Raw genomic sequence first — 16,486 nt, forward strand, 5'->3', positions numbered from 1 at the left:
AGTAGCCCTGGAAATGGACTCTGGCAACTCCGCCTGTGTTCCAGGCCCTGGGCTCTGTCCAACCAGTCTGCACACTGACGCTTGAGGAAGAGGAGAGCTTTGCAGCCAGGGACAGGGCTGCAGCTCCTCACGTTGGACCCTGAACTCCTTTTCTGTCCCCAGGATGGTTCGTATCATGAGGATGTGGGCTATGGTGTCAGCGAGGGCCTCAAGTCCAAAGCCTTGTCTTTGGAGAAGGCGAGGAAGGAGGCAGTGACCGATGGGCTGAAGCGAGCACTGAGGTAGGCAGATCCTGTTCTTCTCAGCTCTGGGTAATAACATCCACGTGGTTCAGAAGTCGAAATAACATAAGTCTTCCTCCCACCCTTGGCCCTGTGCAGCCTGTTTTCCTGCTCTCTTCTGTCTTTCCCCAGTGCTTCTTTATGCTGAGGGCCCACTTTTGGGGGAGTAAGTGACAGAATCCTGTGTTCTCTGTTCTGTACTTGACCTTGCCTTCTCCACCCCTCTCATCAGCAGTGTGTCTTGGAGACCTTTCCACACGAGCACATAGATTGTTTCCTCATTCTCTTTAATACACCTACACAGTTCTTCATTATGTATATGTAACATAGTTAACTTCGTTTCATAAACCAGGGTTTTTAACCTTTTTTTGGGTCATAGATGCCTTTGAGAATTGAATTACCAGAAAAATACATGTAAAACATGCACTAAAAATGTGCAGTACCATAACCCGTGGGGGAATCCAGCTATCCCAAGTAAAGAACTTTGGTCACGGAGGTTTGTGCCCCTGAAGTGTGCGTGCTCACTATTACTGGGGAATTGGAGCAGTCCTTGGGAGACAATTCTCTGCTGTGGAATTTGTGTTCCGCGTTGGGAGGTACAGCTAGTGGGATTTTGTGCGTGCTTGCTCAGCCTTCCTGTGCTCACTGCCCGTCCTGAGGGCAGGGGTTTGTGACTGTTGTGCTCACTGCTGTATTCTCAGAACCTGATGCAGATGCGTAGTGAACATTTTTGAATGCTTATCAGAGTCCATTTCCTCTGCTGTGTTGAGAAGCAGCTTGTACAAAGGGTGTAGTTCTGTCCTCTGATATTTACATATAACGTTCTCAACCCCGTTCCCCTTTTTTTTCTTACCCTTAGAAGTTTCGGGAATGCACTTGGAAATTGTATTCTGGACAAAGACTATCTGAGGTCACTAAACAAGCTTCCACACCAGGTATGTTAGAAGTGGGGGAATGGAATGCATTGCAGTAAAGGTGAAACTGATGATGCTTTTGTGTCATGAGTGAGTATTCGGTGATGGAGAGAGAAAAAGTGAAGACTTGGCTGGGATGTATTTCAGACAACTTTGAACATAAGAGCCAGCAGGAACCAATTACCTTAATGTACCCATGAGGAAATTGAAGCCTGGAGCATTTGTGTTACTTGTCTCTTATGTAGAGAGAACTTGGCAGTGGTCTGTGAGGCAGAAGGAGCACAGATCCCTTGCAGCACCACTGCCATTTCTTACAAACACTCAGAGCCTCACCCGTTCAACCTTCCTGCTCTTCCTTAGCTCGGGTGTCTTTAAGGTTTAGCTCTCCCTTGTTTCTGTACTTGCGTGTCATGTGATCTGTGCATTTGCCTTCGGAGAATGGGGTCTGGAGTTTAGCATGCCTGGGCCAGTCAGGCTCTGGAGCATTCCTGTTGCCTGGTGGAGTGTGGCTGCTTCTCCTGTGGTTCTTTGGGTCCCTGCAGTGCCACCACCCTGGGCAGCCTTCCCTCTCTGGTACTTGAGGGGTTCTTTTTCTTGTGCTGCCCCTAAGAGAGGTGTGTGTCAATTGGCAGCTGTCAAAACTCCATTTCTTGGGGCTTCCCTGGTGGCGCAGTGGTTGAGAGTCCGCCTGCCGATGCAGGGGACACGGGTTCGTGCCCCAGTCTGGGAAGATCCCACATGCCGCGGAGCGGCTGGGCCCGTGAACCATGGCCGCTGAGCCTGCACGTCTGGAGCCTGTGCTCTGCAACGGGAGAGGCCACAACAGTGAGAGGCCCACGTACCGCAAAAAAACCCCAAAAAACAAAAAAACTCCATTTCTTTCCTTTTTCTAAATCCTTTTTACGTATTATTGGACTCACTTTGCTAATATTTTGTTAAGGATTTCTGCTATATTTATGAGGGATATTGTAGTTTTTTCTTTTTTTAAAACATTGTGGTAAAAAACACATAACATGAAAATTACCATTTTAACCATTTTTAAGTGTACAGTTCAGTAGTGAAACATATCTCCAGAACTTATGACATGGAAACCTCTGCACCCATAAACTCCCCTTTTACCCCTTCCTTCAGCCCCTGGCAACCACCATTCTACTTTCTGTTTCTATGAATTTGACTATTTTAAATACCTCATGTAAGTGCAGTCATACAATTTATGTCTTTCTGTGACTGGCTGTGTTACTTAGGATAATGTCCTCAAGGTTCATCTATGTTGTAGCAGGTGTCAGAATTTCCTTCCTTTCTAAGGCTGAGTAATATTCCATGGTATGTATATATCACATTTTCTCCATCCCTTCATCCATTAATGGATATTTGGGTTGCTTCCATCTCTTGGCTGTTGCGAATACTGCTGTAATGATCGTGGATGTGCAAATACCTCTTGAGGACTCTGTTTTCAGTTATTTTGGATATATATCCAGCAGTCGGGTTGCTGGATCGTATGGTGTTTTTTTTTTTTTTAATTTTTTGAGGAACTTCCATACTGTTTTCTATGATGGCTGCACTATTTTGCAACTCGGCCAACAGTGCACAAGGGTTCTGATTTCTCCACATCCTTGCCAACATGTGTTGTTTTCTGTTTTTTTGATAGTAGCCATCCTAATGGGTGTGATTTGAATTTCTCTGATGATTAGTGATGTTGAACATCTTTTCATGTGCTTATTGCCCATTTGTGTATCATCTTTGGAGAAATGTCTACTCAGGTTCTTTGCCCATTTTTTAATTGGGCTATTTGATTTATTCGTCGTCAAGTTGTAGGAGTTCTTTATATATTCTGGCTATTAACTCCTTATGAGAGATATGATTGCAAAATTTTTTCCCATTCCATAGCTTGCCTTTTAAGTTTGATATAGCTCCATTTGTATATTTTTGCTTTTTTTGTTGCATTTTGGTGTCATATCCAAGAAATCATTGCCAAATTCAATGTCGTGAAGCTTTTCTTCCCCTGTGTTTTTGAGTTTTATAGTTTTGGGTCTTATATTTAGGTATTTAATCTATCTTGAATTTATTTTTGTATATGATGTAAGATACAGGTCTAACTTCATTCTTTTGCATGTGGATATTCAGTTTTTCCAACGTCATTTGTTGAAGAGACTCCTTTCCCCATTGTGTAGTCTTGGCATGCTTGCTAAAGATCATTTGGTCATACATGAGGATTTATCTCTGGGCTTTCTGTATTATTACATTGACCTATACACCTGTCTTTATGGCAGTATCATACTGTTTTGATTACTGAAGCTTTGTAATATGTTTGGAAACCAGGAGGTCCTCCAATTTTGTTCTTTTTTTTTCAAAATTATTTTTGCTATTTGAGGTCCCTTGAGATTCTTTATAAATTTTAAGATGAATTTTTTTATTTATGCAAAAAATGCCATTGGAATGCCATTGGAATTTTACACGGAATCTGTAGACCACTTTGGTAGTATGCATATCTTAACAATATTAAGTCTTCCAGTTCATGAACATGGGAAGTCTTTCCATCTATTTGTGCCTTCTTTAATTTCTTTCAGCAATGTTTCATAGTTTTCAGTGTACAAGTCTTTCACCTTGGTTAGGTTTATTCCTAAGTATTTTATTCTTTTTCATGCTATTGTAAATGGAATTGTTGTCTTAATTTTGATTGTTCATTATTAGTGTATAGAGACACAACTGTTATTTATGTGGATTTTGTATCCTGAAACTTTGCTGAATTTATTAATTCTAACAGGGGTTTTTTGTTGAGTCTTTAGGGTTTTCTACATAGAAGATCAAGTAATCTGCAACCAGAGATAACTTTACTTCTTCCTTTCCAATTTGGATTCCTTTTTTTTTCCTTGCCTAATTGCTCTGGCTAGGACTTCCAATATCTTAAGAAGTAGTGAGAGTGGGCATCCTTGCCCTGTTCCTGATCTTCCAGGAAAAGCTTTCAGTCTTCACCATTGAGTATGATGTTAACTGTAGGCTTTTCATATATGGCCTTTATTATGTTGAGGTTGTTTCCTTCTGTTCCTAATTTGTTGAATGTTTTTATCATGAAATAAATATTGAATCTTGTCAGACATTTTTTTTTGCATCAATTTAGATGAACAGGTGGTTTTGTTATGGATCACATTGATTGATTTGTGTATGTCGAACCATCTTTGCATTTCAAGAATAAACCTCTCTTGGTCATGGTGTATAATACTTTTAATGTGCTGTTAAATTTGGTTAGCTGGTATTTCATTGAGGATTTTTGCATCAATATTCATCAGGGATATTGGTCTATAGTTTTCTTGTAGTGTCTTTTTTCCCACCCTCCTCTTATAGTGTTTTTGCCTGGCTTTGGTATCAGAATAATGCTGGCCTCATAGAATGAACTTGGAAGTGTTCCCTCCTTTTCAGTTTTTTGGAAGGGTTTGACGGTTGGTGTTAATTCTTTAAATGTTTGGTAGAATTTTCCAGTGAAGCCATTTAGTCCTGGGCTTTTTTTGTTGTTATTAGGTTTTTGTTTACTAATACACTCTTCTACTAGTTACTGGTCTATTTCTGTTTCTTCATGATTCAGTCTTGGTAGGTTGTGTGTTTTAGGAATGTATCCATTTCTTCTAGGCTATCTGATTTGTTGGTGTACAGCTGTTCATAGTATTCTCATCATCTTTTTTTGTGTGTGTGGTATGCGGGCCTCTCACTGTTGTGGCCTCTCCCGTTGCGGAGCACAGGCTCCGGACGCGCAGGCTCAGTGGCCATGGCTCACTGGCCTAGCCGCTCCGCGGCATGTGGGATCTTCCCAGACCGGGGCACGAACCCATGTCCCCTGCATCGGCAGGTGGACTCTCAACCACTGCGCCACCAGGGGAGCCCTGCCCTAAGCTTTATTTCCTATCTTCTCCTAGCTTTTGTCAGCTAGAAACTTCCCTGTTAGTACTGCTTTTGCTGCATATGTAAGTTTTGGTATGCTGTGTTTTCATTTTCATTTGTCTCAAGATATTTTCTAATTTCCCATGTGATTTATTTGACCCATTGGTTGTCTTAAGAAAGTACTAATTTCCACGTTTGTGAATTTTCCATTTTTCTTTCTGCCATTGATTTCCAGTTTCATTCCATTGTGATCAGCAAAGATATTTTTTGTATAATTTCTGTCTTCTTCAATTTAAGACTTGTTTTGTAGCCTAACATGTGGTCTCTCCTGGAGAATATTCCATTTGTACTTGAGGAGAATGTATATTCTGCTGTTGTTGGGTGGAATATTCTCTATATGTCTTAGGTCCATATGGTCTGTAGTTTTCAAATCTTCTGTTTTCTTATTGACCTTCTGTTTGGTTCTATCCGTTACTGAAAGCAGGGTACTGAAGCCTTCTACTATTATTGTCTTGCTGTGTATTTCTCCCTTCAAATCTGTCAAAGTTTGCTTTACATATTTAGGAGCTCTGATGTTTGGTATATAAGTATTTATAGTTGTTATAGCTTCACAGTTAATTGACCCTTTTATTATTATAGAATGTCCTCTTTGTCTCTTGTAACAGTTTTTGACTTAAAGTCTATTTTTTCTTATATTAGTATAGCCTCCCCTGCTCCCTTTTGGGTACCATTTACATGGAATATCTTTTTCCATCCTTTCACCTTCAGCCTGTGTTACATCTTTAGATCTGAAGTGAGTCTAATGTAGGAAGTATGTAGTTGTATCTTGTTTTTTGAATCCATCCAGCCAATCTATGGCTTTTGGTTGGGGAGTTTGATCCATTTACCTTTATTATTGATAGGGAAGGGCTTAGTATTGTCATTTTGTTAATCGTTGTCTGTATGTCCTGTAGCTTAGCTTTTTTTTTTTTGTCCCTTCTTTCCTCTCTTACTGCTGTCCTTTGTGTTGTGTTGATTATTTTGGTAGTAACATGATTTGATTCCCTTCTTGTTTAATTTTGTGTATATCCTATAGATATTTTCTTCGTGGTTACCATTGCAATTATATAAAACATTTTAAAGTTATAACATTCTATTTTAAACTGATAACTTGAATTGCATACAAAAACTCTAGTCCTTTACAACCCCACTTTATGTTATTGATGTTACAGATTACATCTTCATATTATTGTATGTCCACTAACATAGTTATAAAAGTTTTAATGGTTTTTACATTTAATATCTGTATTCATTATATAATTTTAATGGTTTTTTTCATTTAAATTCCGTGTACCAAAATTATAACAATACAGGTTACCATTTTTGTCCATGTATTTACCTTTACTGGAGAACATTTTATTTTCATGTTGCTGCCTGGCATCCTTTTGTTTCAGTTCGAAGGACTCCCTTTAGCATTTGTTGTAGAGCAAGTCTAGTGGTAATGAACTCCCTCTGCTTTTGTTTATTTGAAAAAAATCTTAGTTTCTCCATTTTTGAAGGATACTTTTGTTGGATACACTATTCTTGGCTAAGTTTTTTCTTGCAGTTTTTTCTTTCTTTTTTTCTTTTTATTCTTTGAATATATCATCCCACTCCATTTTGGCCTGTAAGAGTTCTGCTGAGGAATCTGATAATCTTAGGCAGGCACTCCAGTATGTGATGATTTGCTTTTCTCTTGCTGTCTTCAAGATTTCTCTGTCTTTGACTTTTTTTATAAAATTGAGATATAATTGACATACAACATTATAGGCATACCTTGTTTTATAGTGCTTCATTTTATTGCACTTCACAGATAATTGCATTTTTTACAAATTGAAGATTTGTGGCAACTGCATTGGCAGGTGATGGTTGGCATTTTTTAGCAATAAGTTATTTTTTGATTAAGGTATGTACATTGCTTTTTTTTGACATAATGCTGCTGCGCACTTAACATACTACAGTATACTGTAAACACAACTGTTATATGCACTAAGAAACCAAAAAAATTGTGTGACTTGCTTTATTTCTATATTTGCTTTATTGTGGAGGTCTGGAACCAAACCTGGAATATCTTTGAGGTATGCCTGTATATTAGTTTCAGTTGTACAACATAATGATTCAGTATTTTTATATATTGCAAGATGATCACCACAATGTCTAGTTAACATTCCATCACCACACATAGATGCAGTTTTTTTTATGATGAGAACTGTTAAGATCTATTCTTTTAGCAACATTCAAATATACAATACATTGTTATTGACTATAGTCACCATGCTGTACATTACATCCCCAGAGCTTATTTATTTTATAACAGGACGTTTGTACCTTTTGACTCCCTTCACCCATTTTGTCCACCCCCCAACCCTGGCAACCACCAGTCTGTTCTCTTTATCTATGAGCTCAGTTTTTGTTTGTTTGTTTAGATTCCACATATAAGTGAGATCATATGGTATTTATTTTTCTCTGAATTATTTCACTTAGCAAATTGTCCTCAAGATCCATCCATGTTGTTGCAAGTGGCAAAATTTTCTTCTTTATGCCTGAATAATGTTCCGTTGTAGATACATATACTACATTCTTTATCAGTGGACATTTAGGTTGCTTCCGTGTCTTGGCTGTTATAATGCTGCAGTGAAAATGGCGGAGCATATCTTTTTGGGTTACTGTTTGTCTTTTCTTTGGATAAATACCCAGAAGTGAAATTGCTGCATCATATGGTAGTTCTATTTTCTAATTTATTATTATAATAATTATTATTTTTAGTTTCTAATTTATTCAGGAAACTGTTTTCCATAGTTTTTCCCATAGTGGCTATGCCAGTTTACAGTCCCACCAGCAGTGCACAAGGGTTCCCTTTTCTCCACATTCTCACCAGCACTTGTTGTCTCTTGTCTTTTTGATACTAGCCATTCTGACAGGTGTGAGGTGCTATCTTATTGTGGTTTTCATTTTCATTTCCCTGTAGGTGAGTGATGTTGAGTATCTTTTTATGTACCTGTTGGGCATCTGTATGTCTTCTTTGAAAGAATATCTATTCAGATCTTCTGCCCATTTTTTAATTGGATTGTTTTGTTTTGGTTTGGTTTTGCTTTTGAGTTGTATGAGTTCTTTATATGTTTTGAATGTTAATGCTTTATCAGTTATATCATTTGCAAACTTTTTACCCCATTCAGTAGGTTGCCTTTTCACTTTGTTAATTGTTTCCTTTGCTGTCAGAAGCTTTTTAGTTTGATATAGTCCCACTTGTTTATTTTTGCTTTTGTTGTCTTTGCTTTTTGGTGTCAAATACAAAAAAATTACCATCAAGACCAATGTTGGGCTTCCCTGGTGGCGCAGTGGTTGAGAGTCTGCCTGCCAATGCAGGAGACACAGGTTCGTGCCCCGGTCCGGGAAAATCCCACATGCCGCAGAGCGGCTGGGCCCATGAGCCATGGCCACTGAGCCTGCGCGTCCAGAGCCTGTGCTCCACAACGGGAGAGGCCACAACAGTGAGAGGCCCGCATACCGCAAAAAATAAAAAATAAAAAATGACCAATGTCAAGGAGCTTACTGTGCCTATGTTTTCTTCTAGGAGTTTTATGGTTTCAGGTCTTTAATCCAGTGTTAATTTTTGTGTATGGTGTAAGTGGTCCAGTTTAATTCTTTTGCATGTGACTGTCCAGTTCTTTTGTTTTTGTTTTAATAAATTTATTTATTTTGGGCTGTGTTGGGTCTTCGTTGCTGCAAAGATTGTCTGTAGTTGCAGCGAGCAGGCTTCTCATTGCAGTGGCTTCTCTTGTTGCAGAGCACAGGCTCTAGGCACATGGGCTTTAGTAGTTGTGGCATGCGGGCTCAGTAGTTGTGGCTCACAGGCTCTAGAGCACAAGCTCAGTAGTTGTGGCGCATGAGCTTAGTTGCTCTGCAGCATGTGGGATCTTCCCGGACCAGGGCTTGAAGCCGTGCCCCTGCATTGGCAGGTGGATTCTTAACCACTGCGCCAGCAGGGAAGTCCCTACTCTCCAGTTTCTTACAGTTTTGTTGAATAGACTGTCATTTCCCCATTGTATATTTTTGGCTCCTTTGTCATAAATTGACCATGTATGTGTGGGTTTATTTCTGGGCTCTCTATTCTGTTCCATTGATCTATGTCTGTTTTTGTGCCAATACCATTCTGTTAATTACTAGAGCTTTGTAAGGTAGTTTGAAATCAGGAGGTGTGATGCCTCCAGCTTTGTTCTTCTTTCTCAGGATTGCTTTGGTTATTCAGGGTCTTTTGTGGTTCCATACAAATTTTAGGATTGTTTGTTCTATTTGTGTGAAAAATGCCTTTGGAATTTTGATATGGATTGCATTGAATTTGTAGATTGCTTTGGGTATAGACATTTTCATAATATTGACTTGCAATTCATGAGTGTGGAATATCTTTCCATTTATTTGTATCCACCTCTTTCAGTGTCTTCTAGTTTTCTGAGTACAGGTCTTTCATCTCTGGTTAAATTTATTCCCAGGTGTTTCTTTTTGATGCAATTGTAAATAGGATTGTTTTCTTAATTTCTCTTTCTGATAGTTCATAGTACTGTCTTTGACTTTTGACATTTTGATTACAATATGCCTTGTTCTCTTTGGGCTCATCCTAGATGTAGTTCTTTGAGCTTCTTGAATTTATACATCTTTTCTTTCCTCAGATTTTGGAAGTTTTTCACCAGTAATTCATTTCTCTTTGTTGATACTCTCATTTTGTGTATACATCATCATTTTCCTGATTTCTTCGAGCTGTCTGTCTGTGATCTCCTAGTTCATTGAGCATCCTTGAGTTATTTTAGTTTCTTTGTCAGGCAGCTCATAGCTCTTCATTTCTTCAGGGTCAGTTTTTTGAGTTTCATTTTGTTCCTTTGATTGGGCCATGTCTGTTTCTTTATATGTGATCTTTTGCTGAGATTTGGGCATTTGAAAAAACCACCACCTCTCCCAGTCTTTCTGTACTGGCTTTGTGCAGGGGAAGATCTGTGCCAGCCCAGCTGGAGGTTCTAGGACCTCTCAGGTCTTTTAGTCTCCTGCTGCTTCTGGCATCCGACTGCAGAACTGCAGCTCTTATGTGCTGTGGCGCTCACCTGTTTTTAGTGACTTTCAAACTCTGCTCCCGATTCTGTCAGCATTTTGTCAGGTGAGACAGAAACCAGTGCCTTGGGCAGCCTCCAGACAAGCCCCGGTAACTTCAGATGCACAGTCCACTCTTTTGTTTCCACCCAGAGGGAAGCGCCCCAGTGTGGGAGGTTTCCTCTGCTTGTACTGCTCTGTGCCAGACAGGGGCAGGGGCACGGCCGTGGGCGGGCAGGCATGCAGAATGCCGTGCACTTGGCTCCCTCGTTTGCTGGAACCTTGTCTTGGTTTTGTGTTGGCCTGAGTGCTGTAGCCTGTCACGTGGCCACTGGGGTCCGTACAGAGGTGTCGGGTCTGTGTACTGCTGTCAGCTTGGTGTCTCTGTGAGAGAGACTTGGAGCTTCTGGTCTGCCGTGTGCTGACGTCACTCTCCATTTCTTTGTCACTTTTTTCTTTCAATGAATGTTTTAAACAAAGTGCAACATATATATAGAAAACGGCATACATCATAATGGCACAGCCTGATGAATTTTTAGAAGTGAACACAGCTATTTTTTACAAACCAGACAGGGAAACAGAATATTATCAGCACTCCAGGGCCCCATTTTGCCCCCTCCCATTCACTACCTTGATTTTATCTTTTCAAAAGTAACTACTGTTCTGACTTCTAGTCTCAGATTTATTCCTGTTTTTGAACTTTATATAATGGGATTGTAGAGTTTATGCTTTACAAAAAGTGACTGAAGTATTTAAAAGTACATATAGACATGCAGACAATGCACACATCATAAATGTTCAGCTTGATGAATTCTAAGACCAGACACACCCACGTAACCGGCATCTGAGTCACGGTGGAGCATCCTCGTGTCCCAGAAAGTCTCAATTGTGTGTCCCTTGCAGTTGCTGCCAAGGCCTCCCCTTCTCATCATTACCGAGGAAAACCACTTTTGACAACATAGGTTAGTGTTGACTGTTCTGTACTTTTTGGGATCAAATAGTTTAACTGTTTTGTGTCTGGCTTTCATTCCACACGTGCGTGAGATTCATTCTTAACTGCATGTAGTAGCATTTCCAGTGCTGTATCTTCTCTGTTGCACGAGTCTACCACAGTTGACTTTCCCAGACTGACTTGACAGATGTTTGTGGTTTTCATAGCCTTTGGTTGTGTTGGATACAGGGCTGCCATCAGCGTTTGGGTGCGCCTCTCGCTGCACACACTCACCCATTTACCTTGGGAACTGCTGGGTTGGCTCAGAGGGCTGGGCATATGCCTAGTTTTAGTAGATTCTTCCAGTTTCCAGTATGGTTGTACTAACTCACACTCCCACCTGGCAGTGTATGAGTTCCAATTATTCTATACATTCAATAGCACTTAGCATCATCAGTCTTTTAAAATTTTTTCAGTGCTCATTTTTTCCCCAAATTTCTTTCATTGTGGTAAAACATACATAACACAATGTACCATCTTAGACATTGTAAGGGTACAGTTCAGGGGTACTAAATACATTCATAATGTGGGATACTCATCACCACCATCTATCTCTGTAGCTCTTTTCTAACTGAAACTCTAGACCCGTTAAACATGACGCCAGCACCCCTCTCCACACAGCCCTGGGCACCATCTACTTTGTCTCTTTGGTCTGGCTACTCTAAGGGCCTCATGTCAGTGGACTCATCTCTTGCCTGTCCTTTTGTGACTGGCCTGTTTGAGTGAGGAGAATGTCCTCAAGGTTCATCCATGTCATAGCATAAACTCATTTCTCTTTTTTTTCTTTCTTTTTTGGCAGTACCATGCGGCCTGCAGGATGATCTCAGTTCCCTGGCCAGGGATTGAGTGAACCTGGCCACGGCAATGAAAGCCCAGAATCCTAACCACTAGGCCACCAGGGAACTCCCCACATAAGCTCATTTCTGTTTATTTTTTTATTTTTATTTTTTTGCGGTACACGGGCCTCTCACTGTTGTGGCCTCTCCTGTTGCGGAGCACAGGCTCCGGATGCGCAGGCTCAGCGGCCATGGCTCATGGGCCCAGCCGCTCCGCGGCATGTGGGATCTTCCTGGACCGGGGCACGAACCCGTGTCCCCTGCATCGGCAGGCGGACTGTCAACCACTGCGCCACCAGGGAAGCCCTGTTTAACTTATTTACTTCTCAATGTCAGTACGAAATTTCACAGTATAATTTTCATTTTCATGTTATCTTTATCCAAAATGTAGTCATCTCAATCCCTCATATTCCTTTATTCTATCAGCATCATATTATTAATTGAGAGAGGAGCTCTCCCAAGTGAAAAATCTCTGGGTTTCTATAGTGTGATGATGTGTGATCATTTCCATTAAAAAAAAAGTAGACAGCATCAGATCCGGTTGCCAAGAAAAGATTCAAATTAGATTTTACAGAGCATTTGCCCTAAATAAAAACTGAAGTATGATTCCTTCTTATCAAAACTTCATTAATACATAATGGCATAGGTGGAAAATGAAATTGTTTTATTCCTCCTATAATTAAAATGACTTGAACTGATGGATCCCTTGTCCCAGCTCCTTAGGACCTAGAAGGAATGGTGGATAGAGGATCGTGAAATGCCGTTTTTCAGGTATCCAGATCCTTGAGGAGGGGGAAGAGCAGTTGGAAGAAGTTTTCTCCCTTTTTCCCTCATTAGCCGCCTCTTGGAGTGGACTTAACTAAAGCGAAGAGACAAGACTTTGAACCATCTGTGGAACAAGCCAGATATAGCAGCTGCCGACAGAACCTGACTCTGGGACCCCCCAAACCACAGGAGGTGACGTCCCCTTGCAGACCAAGCCACCACGTTGTGATTCAGGGGATGAGGACAGCAGCTCCGGGTGCAGGCCACGTGCCCTCCCCGCCCCTGCTCCTTCCCAGGTGTCTCCCCCTGCCTCCCACTCCTGCCTTCACTTCAGAGCCAGCACACTGGCTGGCCCGTGTGCTCCCTTGGGAACTGTGTGTTGCTGCTCACCAGTTAACTCAGGAACTCACCTCCCTGTTGCTCTCCTGATGCAGAAGCCCGACCTCCGCCGCCACAGAGAGCGATGCCACGTACCAGCGGAAGCTCCGGCAAAGACAGCTGCAGCAGCGGTTCCGGGAGCAGATGGAGAAACAGCAGCAGGAACCCCCGTCTGGCCCACCCGCCGAGAAGCAGGGTCCTGGTGAGAGGACAGAGCACGGGCTCTGGGGGCGACCCTGCTCCCCCGACTCTGCAGCAGGTCGGGTCTGCACACAGCACAGAGGCGGCTACGGGCTCAAACCGTCACGTCCTGCCTTGCGTTGCCCCATGACTGAAGGAAGACACTGGTCTTTTGGGGGAAGGAGGCGGGCCCTGACATAACCTGGAACTAGATGTCTCAGGGTACAGAGCCTTTTTTTTTTTTTTTTTTTTTTTAATTTTTTTTTAACTTTTGGCTGCGTTGGGTCTTTGTTGCTGTGCACGGGGGCTTTCTGTAGCTGTGGCAAGCGGGGGCTACTCTTCGTTGCAGTGTGCGGGCTCATTGCAGTGGCTTCTCTTGTTGCAGAGCACGGGCTCTAGTAGTTGTGGCATGTGGGCTCAGTAGTTGTGGCTTGCGGGCTCTAGAGTGCAGTCTCAGTAGTTGTGGTGCACGGGCATTGTTGCTTCGCGGCATGTGGGATCTTCCTGGACCGGGCTTGAACCCGTGTCCCTTCCACTGGCAGGTGGATTCTTAACCACTGCGCCCCCAGGGAAGCCCCTGAGCTGTCTCTGAACATAAAGCAAAGTTGGGTTTGAAGAGAATGAGTTTCTGGCAATTCTTTATCCCTGAACTTTTTATTTCAGAGTCCAGGTTCAGTGGGAGTAGTAGATACAGATTTTCTTGGAGTCTTTCTCAGAGACTAGAAACAAAGAAAGACCAAGTGGATTTTTGCCCAGCTTCTCCCTAAAAATTACGAAGAAGGTTCAGAGGACTTGCTTCATGTTTAGTTCTCTATAATTCCCCTCAGCACTACTGGCAGGCTGAGGTTAATGTAGGGGAAAAAAACCCCAAAACACTTACTGTGCTGGGGATGCTCTTAATAAGAATTCTTATTCTAGGTCTTTAGCTTCCAAACCATTGCAGAAGCTCTGGGGATCAGGGGTGGAGGAGGAGTCATCTCCAGGACTTCCCCGACCCCGAATCACACAGTCATCATCTTGGTTTTACATATTCATTTCTGCTTAGGATTTTGTTTGAACAAGGGTTGTAGCTTCAAATAGTAAACATTGGACAAGACGGCTTACAATAACTCTTCTGTTTCTGCTGCTAAAGGAGAAACAAACTTCTCAGGTTTTTTTCGCAGTTTGATGAGAAGAGAGGATATAGTATCGTCCGTCCTCTTTTATACGGATCTGCAGGTAGGACCAGGACGCAGGGTCCCGAGTTCTACTGCTGGCCGTGCCGGCGAGTGTGACCCCAGGCGGCTTTGCACACACTTCCAAGGCCGCCCCTGGCCCGGCTTGGTTACGTGGGTTTTTGTCCTTTTTCTCTCGCAGCAGCTCTGCCACCGGAGCCACCTGCCGGAACTGCTGCTTCAGAGCCGCTCACCCAGACAGACGTGTTTCCAGGTCAGGAGGGCTAGAGGAGTGACTTCAGTCCTAATCAGTAAATACCTATCAAGTGCCTGTAAGTTACTGTGCTGTATACTTCCCGTGGTCACAAATACATTTCAAAACAGGCATATAAAATATCTTCATTTCCATTGGTTTTGTAGAAAGTGCTGACTGGTAGCACATATGCAGCTCCTCCGCTGTCCGGACCCGAGAGAGCCTTTGGTGTACTTTCGTGGGCCGGGGAAAGAGAAATCCCCAACGCCATCGTATAGAGCGCTCATGATACGGCGTTTCTCACGACCTGTTATTTTTCCAGCACCTCGTTTGCTGATGCTGCATTTGCTTGTGACCCCTGTCCTTGCAGACAGTCTTGAAATGTGGTACATGGCTCTAGATGCAGGGGACAGTGTGGTCAAGCCCTTGTCTAAACCAGAACCGCCACAGACCCCTGCCGCCTCCGTCCTGCAGAACGAGATGGAGACCTGGAACAGGACCCCACAGAGCCTTTGCCACCAGAATCCACAGGCAAAATCTGGACCCTGGCACCTTCAAACTTACAACCTTAACCAACACGTAACAGGTAGCAAAGTGTTTTAGGAACAGAAATGGAAGGGAGAACCTGGGTATAATTCTATGAATCGTAAAGAAAGAATGACATTCCGTTTTAAGAAGTTGGAGGGGACTCATGCCAGACCAGTAGCAGTCTAAGAAAATGGAGTGTAACTGGATTAAGAGTCTCAAGTCTTCCTTGGGGTCCTGACCTGAGGTGCAGCTCTTTCTAGCTGATAGTAGTGGGACACTGAAGCATGGCTGCATTAAGAGCTTTCCTCTTAAAAGCAGGCCTGTCATGATCTCTACTGCAGCTTGGTCTAGTGTTAACAGTGGGACCTGTCCCCCTTATAACAATTTTCATTCTTGGCCTTTAGTTTAAAGTAGGACAGTTAACTAATACGATTCAAAAGTTATTAGCTGTCAGTTTATTCCTTATTTTTAAATCATGGCAGCTGTATGTGAACAGTCTTCTCTTCCATAGGAGACTGTGATTCATATAGGAAGAACCAGGACACGAAGAAAAGGAAATTGGATCCATCTTGACCAAGGCTCCGTTCACCTCACTGGATTCTGTCGCACAGGGACTTTCAAAAACTGCTTCTTGGTCATGAAATGACTCATCATTCCTAGGGAATGAGCTTTACCTCCGGGGATTTACCTTGCTTCATGCTCAACTTCGCCAGAGGATTTCACTATTGGAACCTGACGCAGATCAAGCTGGGCAGGTTGGGAAGCCCTGCGGAGATTAAACAAACAAACACCTTTTCTTTGGCTCTTCACTATTTATTCCTAAGCTTTTATGTTAATAAAGGTAGAAATTCTAGGAATCACAGTGGCCACCTTCCCCACGCACCAACCTCGACAGCGGCCTGCGCTTTGTCACTCTGTGTGACCTCTGACCCCTTTCGCTGCCACTCATCTACAACAATCTGTCATTTACAGGCTCATCATGAAACTACTTCCATTTTTTCCTAATAAGGAAATAATCTAAGACCAAAGAAAAGGCATTTTAAGAAAGCAAAATAAAATCCCACTTTGTAACAAAATAACAGGCATACCTCTTTTTATTGCACTTCGCAGATTTTTTTTTTTTTTTTTTTAAACAAATTGAAGGTTTTTGGCAACCCTGTGTTGAGCATTTTCCCAACAGCATTTTAAAGTATATATTGTTTTAGGGACTTCCCTGGTGGTCCAGTGGTTAAGACT

At 42.2% G+C, this 16,486-nt stretch overlaps 1 protein-coding gene across 33 annotated transcripts in view; it reads left to right on the forward strand.

Moving 5' to 3' along the window:
- Positions 1 to 16,045, forward strand: part of RAD52 (RAD52 homolog, DNA repair protein) — a 59,020-nt gene extending 42,975 nt beyond the window's left edge. For 21 of the 33 annotated variants that reach the window (XM_060113989.1, XM_060114000.1, XM_060113988.1 and 18 more), the window contains 8 exons: positions 163 to 281; positions 1,141 to 1,216; positions 12,830 to 13,053; positions 13,192 to 13,337; positions 14,448 to 14,533; positions 14,672 to 14,801; positions 15,045 to 15,308; positions 15,762 to 16,045. In XM_060113989.1, the coding sequence (XP_059969972.1) occupies positions 163 to 281; positions 1,141 to 1,216; positions 12,830 to 13,053; positions 13,192 to 13,337; positions 14,448 to 14,533; positions 14,672 to 14,801; positions 15,045 to 15,308; positions 15,762 to 15,823 (1,107 nt within the window). In that variant the 3' untranslated portion in view covers positions 15,824 to 16,045. Of the gene's footprint in view, positions 1 to 162; positions 282 to 1,140; positions 1,217 to 12,829; positions 13,054 to 13,191; positions 13,338 to 14,447; positions 14,534 to 14,671; positions 14,802 to 14,889; positions 14,978 to 15,044; positions 15,309 to 15,761 lie in introns of those variants that run through there. The other 12 variants (XM_060114010.1, XM_060114017.1, XM_060114009.1 and 9 more) reach the window with 12 other exon arrangements.
- Positions 16,046 to 16,486: the final 441 nt, after the last annotated feature.

This window comes from Mesoplodon densirostris, chromosome 11, assembly GCF_025265405.1.
Source record: "Mesoplodon densirostris isolate mMesDen1 chromosome 11, mMesDen1 primary haplotype, whole genome shotgun sequence".
Lineage (NCBI taxonomy): Eukaryota > Metazoa > Chordata > Mammalia > Artiodactyla > Ziphiidae > Mesoplodon > Mesoplodon densirostris.